The 6520-nt window shown below is 25.1% G+C and overlaps 1 protein-coding gene across 1 annotated transcript; it reads right to left on the bottom strand.

Annotated features, from left to right (window-relative positions):
* Nucleotides 1-717: 717 nt before the first annotated feature.
* Phum_PHUM597500 (uncharacterized protein) lies at nucleotides 718-4771 on the bottom strand (the record flags this gene model as incomplete). Its single annotated transcript, XM_002432656.1, has 13 exons — nucleotides 718-855; nucleotides 942-1082; nucleotides 1457-1625; nucleotides 1705-1838; nucleotides 1933-2103; nucleotides 2198-2329; nucleotides 2427-2648; nucleotides 2729-2851; nucleotides 3139-3450; nucleotides 3598-3810; nucleotides 3900-4079; nucleotides 4342-4502; nucleotides 4726-4771. 13 exons carry the CDS (start codon nucleotides 4769-4771, stop codon nucleotides 718-720), a joined length of 2142 nt encoding a protein of 713 aa, XP_002432701.1.
* Between the last annotated feature and the right edge of the window lie 1749 nt (nucleotides 4772-6520).

Genomic DNA, 6520 nt, shown 5'->3' with positions numbered 1-6520 from the left:
GAAACTCACCCTTAATCATCATCACAATCACCACTACAACCACCATCACGAATTCGTTTTAATTACGTTTCAAAAACGACAAAAAAAAAAATTTTTTTTTTTAAAGAACATTCGTCGATGCGCGACAGAAAAGAAATAAAAACCATTTGAGAGAATCTCTGAATCGTGCAGGTGTTCAAGACCTTGAACAAAACGAAAAAAAAAATTTCGCGCGAATACCTATAAGCTAAATATTAGCATTTAATTATCCTTCCTTTACATCCTGATTTAGGAGAGACTCATTGAATTTCTTCAAACGCAAGTCAAAACTTGTCATTTATCATTGATATTAATATCAACGAGATCGATGAGTTTTAAAAAAATTTATATTTACATTATTATTATTGTTGTTGTTGTTGTTGTGACGTAATAAAAACTAATTATAGTTTAAAAATAAATATAATACAATAAAGAGCGTGAATTATAGCAAAAAAGCCAAAAAAAAAAAAAATTTAAAAAGGAACCTGATGACGTAAAGAGTGAAAAAAAGGAAATTTTCCCGATTTAACTATTATTATTATTATTATTATTATTATTATTGTTATTTATAATATTACAATTATTATTTTTCGAAAATTTTCTTTTGTTTAAAAAAAATGTACACACGTTTCATCAATTATTAAATTATTACTCGGTTTGTTTTTTTTTTTTTTTTTTTTTGTTTTTTTTGTTTTGTTTTCAGGAACGCGATTTGTCTTTATTAAAGGCCGTCAATATTCTTTTCGCTGATGCATATTCTTGAATTTGAAGTCCTGTGCTTCTGTTTAATATAACTGAAATTATGTTTCCGGGTAGTGGATCCATAGGAGCAGGTATCTGTAATGGAAATTAAACTATTGTTTATTTACTCCTCCTCCCCTCCTCTCTCCTCCTACTCCCTCATTGTTTTTCTTAATACTCACGCTGTCGATATTTGGAAAATTAATCAAATGCTTAATAAAATTTAATAAAAAACTCGTCCAGTCTTGTTTTTGTTTATCTTCTAATAGTGGATACATTGATTCCCCGCGATATAATAAACTCGACACTGCACTCACTCCAAACTGTAATTATAATAATAATAATATAAAAATTTGGAAATTGTAATAGCCAGGATGTGGGGGGGTACAGGAAAACAGAAACGATTCCGGTCATCGTGGGAGCAGCACTGGGAGCCATGCCACCACATTCAATAAAAGAAAATTTAAACAATATTTTAAAGAACCTAAAAGAGGAAGAAATTATCCAGGAAATCGCACTGTGTGGGACGGCCCACATTCTTCGGAAAATACTCTATAAATAGCACCCGAGCATTCATCCCTAGGGAATCCTCCAGGGTAGAAACCTGGAATAAATGCGCTTAACTCGACAAATAAGAAATATTAACTTTTTTCGTTCGTTGGAAATCCCGGGAGGAGGAATCAAGGGTTAAACTCACCGTTGTCGTTAATATATACGACAGCACGCTTTTTCCAGGATTTGGAGAAACGGCTCTCGATGATTTTTTCATTTGACTCGGAACATTTGCGATGAGTAAATACGATGCTATTATTGATAAAACTCCACAGTCTACTGTGTTGATCCATTGTTTAAAATAAGGGAAAATTCTGGAGAGAGAAAAAAAAAATTTAAATTTAATTAACTCTTAATAAAAAACAAATGTCGTGTACCAGTTAAATGACTTACTGTAAAAGAATTCCGTCATTTTGATCTTTACGAATAATAACGGAAATTGATTTGAAAAATCGACACCATAAATTAGTTAAATGTTCGCTATGATTTTTATTATTTAAATGTGAAAGAACTCTTAATAATAATGTCTGAAACGATTCAAAAGATTATTAATTAACTTCTTTTTCTTTTCTTTCTTCTTCTTCTCCTTTTTTTTTTTTTTTAAATAATAATAATAATCACCTTTCCTTTTTTAATACACATAAAATTAACAAATCTATCCTCGTTTAAATACCCAGTCATAATTTGTTCCAATAATTTAGATTTGTTTGGTGCCGTTTTTTCATTAGAGAGTATAGTTTCCGGTATAACATTCCTATCTAAATCATCTACATCCATTGCCAGTAAACATAACTATAAAAAAAAAAATTTAAATTTAAATTTAAATTATTCTAAATCTTTTCGAAAAAAAAATAAACTCATTATTATTTATTTATTTATTATTTACCGTTTCTAATTCTAATAAAATTTTTTTTGTTTTTTTAGAATCGCGATGATTAGTAACTGGAGGCGACTGAACTTGTCGCTCTGGAACAACATCTAAATCTATTATTTTTCTAGGTGCTGTGACACTTCCACACTAAAAAAAAAAACCGTTAATAAATAAATAATTTTACAAACTCTTGTTATTTATTGTTAACAAAATAATAATAATAATTAAAGGTTGGGTACCCTACCTGTAGTTTACCAAGTGAATTTTCAAACTGAAGGGGAACATAAACTTTTGGAGAAAAAGTTGGCGTGACGTCACGATCCGAATTTTTTCTCTCTCTATTATTAACATCGTTTTTATTATGATTTCTATTTGCGAAAAAAGACTCCCTGTATTGTCTATCATTTCTATAACCGTTTTTCGTTTCATTTTTTTTTTTTTTACTTTCTTGCTTTTTAGACCATACCTTAAAAAAAATTATATATATATATATATAAATTTGCATCAAAAGTTTACAATTGGAAAAAATTATAAAATAATAATTACCGTGTAATAATAATCGTCGACATAAGGTTTTTCTATGGCCAATTGAATAATTTGTATATTTAATAACCACTGCCTTTCTTTATTGTTCATTATACCAGCATATTCATCATGATCTCCATTTCCCTTTCTGAAGAAGAAGAAGAAAAAAACAAAAAAAAAAAAAATCATTATTATAAAATTATTATTATGATTATAATAAAAATAATTGAGAGTCAAGATTTACCTATTGGGATTATGCATCCATGGATGATGATAATGAGAGTTGTTAACATGGTTTTGTGATGCTTTACCATTTCTCATATGATCTTGATTCTACGACAAAATAAATAAATTTAATAAAGTAACAAATAAACATTTTTTTAAAAATGACAAAACAAAAAAAAAAAAAAAAAAAGAGTCAAATTGTTTACCTGTTGCTTTGTTTGTAATTGTTTTTGATGATTTTGCTGTTTTTGATAATGTTGATGAAAAAATTGTTGTTGATGATGATGCTGCTGCTGATGCTGTTGTTGTTGTTGTTGTTGTTGCATTAAAAGTGGATGAGTTGGCAATAATCGCATTATTGGATGAGGCTTTGCCATTCTTTGATTTTGCGATAAGAGTAAAGGATGAGGAGTTGGGGGAAACATTGGAGGTGGATAAAGCATTGGCATGTGTGGAGGAAGTATTAAGGGTTCCATTGGCAAAGGCATATTTTGGTTGCTTTTAAGCATGACCATTTCCTAAAAAGTAAAGTTATTTATATATGAAATTTAATAATAATAAAATAATAAAAGGTTTAAAATTTTTTTTTTTTTTTTTACCTGTTGCTGAGGAGGATTAAAGTGGCCCTGCTGTGGAGGTCCGAATCCCGGTGGATATTTGTTTACTGAAGATTGAGAAAATTTCGATACAGAATTGTGGCGCCTGGTAAGTAAATTTTGAACTTGAATACTTATATCTGAGGTTTGATTATTTGTATTATTAGGTGCAGTGGAATAATTATTTTTATCTTGAAACAACTGAATAAAATCTTTTTTTTCTTGATTTTTCAATTTTTGCTTATTTTTTTGCATTAAATCTCTTTCCAACTCTTGTACAGTCTGAAAAAAATTAATCATCATGTTAAAAATCAAAAAAATAAATATTTCTTTATTTTATTTTATGAAAAAAAAAAGAAAAAACTACACACTGGAATTTTAGATAATTGCGGTGGCAAGAATTGTGTCACTGAACCCTTGGGTTGAATTTGAGGTAAAATTTGTTCTTTTTCCGGATTAAATAATTTAGATGTCAGCGAGTCAGGGTAACCACCCCAAGTAGATGGATTATAATCGCCAATACAATCAAATGAAAACCTATTAAAGACATTCTGCAAACATTATTATTAGATTAGTACTAAAATTATTTTACAAATTTCGTTTTTGACACTATTTAATTATTCATATTATCAAATATAATTAATTACATTTAATGTTTTTAAAAAACAATACAAGTCGTCATCATCATTTTATAAAATATAAAATTTACTTTGAAGTTTTTTTTTTGTTGTTGTAAATTATACTAAATTTTAAAAAATGCATTAATCGATTTTACAAATTAAATGAGTAAATTAAAAATTGATGAAAACTTACCATTGGTTTTGACGTTTTATTTTTGGCATTATTATCTATTGTTTCATCTTCACCTTCTTCCTCACTTTCCAAAACCAATTGAGACAAGTTAGCCTCCAAGTCCAGATCATCATCTTTATCAGAATTGTAACTATGCCTATAAGTTCTAGAATTTTCTGCTACTTCAGCAAACCTAGTATGATCTTCTTCCCAATCACCCTCTGCATATAATAATTTTAATTAAAAATAAATTATAAGCAAAAACTATTTATTCAAAATCAGTCTTGTGAATTAAAATGCATTTTCATATGGAGAAAAAAAAAAAAAAAGAATTAGAAACTATACAAAATTAGATAATAGCGATAAAATTTATTATCAGTAAGATAAAAATGAAATTTAATAAACTTACGAAAAGCCTCTGTTCCGAATGTTTCATCGTTAAGAGCATCATATTCTTCTTCCTCATCTAATTCAGGTTCTTCAACTAATTCTAGAGTCTAACAAAAAAAAAAAATTATTTAATATTGTAAAAGTCATCTAAGCTCATGTGGTAATATTACAATAATCCTTCAAATCCACATATTTTAATAAAAAACTTAAAATTTAAAATAAATTAAGAGGTAAAAAAAAATAAATATGGTATATAATTAAAAAAAAAATAATAATAATAATAATAACATTTCATCAACATAAACTGAATAAAGAAATTTTTTTTAAACATCCAAAAAAATAAATTAATTTCAAGATTAAATAATTACGTAAATTAAAAAAAAAAAACTTAAATTTTTTTAATTATATATATATATATGAAATAAAAAATTTGACAATAGTAAACTGGCAGTATAAAACTAGGACAATGTTACAAGATTTATATAATTGTTGGTCAACACATACACACACACTTTAAATAAAATTTAAATAAAAATTTATTAAAATAATATAAATAATTTAATACAAAAAAAATTAATTTCTATATTTAAATCACTTACCGTTAATGAAGTATTAAAATCAAAAAAAGAATCTGCCATTTAAAATTAAATTCCTGTTAATTTAACTTTGCCCATTAAGCGTACGTGAAGAAAATAAGATGGCGAATCTGAAAATCAAGTTGGCCAACCTAAAAAATTCATTAACATCACTGAATGTTTTCTGTTTTGTAACGGAACATATGTTAGCAACATTATTATTATTTTTTTCTTAGTAATAAAAAAAAACAAATTTTTTTTTTTTCTTATTTAAATATTTTAATTTTTAATGCGATTTATTTTTTATAATAGTTATTAATGTAATTAGTAATTATTAATTCTTTTTTTTTTTTTTGAACGTTTGTTGGGTTATCAATTATTATTTACTAATCTAAGGTTAGTTTTATGACTTGAAAAGTAAACAATCCTTGTTATTAATATTTAAAATTAAAAAAAAAATTTGTCCTCGGTGATAAAATATTTAGCTAACTCGGCTTAATAATATATTTATCGAAAATTTTGCGTATTGATAATTCGGGCAGTAAAATATGCTTTGTCAAAAATATATTTTTTTGTTGACATAAATAAAATCGTCAAATGTTGAACTGTTTTTTTTTTTTTTTTTTTATTATTATTACAAATAATAAATAAAACAATTTATATGTTTTTGCTATTATAATTTGGTTTCTTTTTCTGTGTCTTTGGTTTATTTATTTATTTTTTTAAATTTGACTGTAAACAATGTAAAAATCAAATATTTGAAATAAAAAAAATAAGTTATATTAATCGTCAACTTATAACATTATTTATTTATTTTTGTTTAAAAAAATTACTTTTAATCTAATAATAATAATAATAAATTTAAAACAATTTGAAATTTTAAGATATTTTTTTTTTTTCTATAATTAACTTTTTGAAGAAATTATTATTAAACATTTAAAAAAAGTAATACATAAAAAAAAAAATATTACTGTAATTATTTATGTAAAAAAAAAAAAAAGTGCTTTTATTTAAAACAAAATTAAATGACATAGTGACCTTTCATGTGAATTCACAAGAAACTTTAACTTTAAACATTTTTTATAAAATAAAAAAAAAAAAAAACTTTTTTTTTTTTTTTTTTTTTTAGCAACATCGACATCAAGTAACAAATAATATCAATTTTAAATTAAATTCACATAATAAGATCAATTATTATTTTAATATTAAATTATTCATCTTTTAATATAAGTACT

The sequence above is a fragment of the Pediculus humanus genome, genomic scaffold (genome assembly GCF_000006295.1).
Source record: "Pediculus humanus corporis 1103172108315 genomic scaffold, whole genome shotgun sequence".
Taxonomy (NCBI): Eukaryota; Metazoa; Arthropoda; class Insecta; order Psocodea; family Pediculidae; genus Pediculus; species Pediculus humanus.
This window is presented reverse-complemented; position numbering and strand designations above follow the sequence as displayed.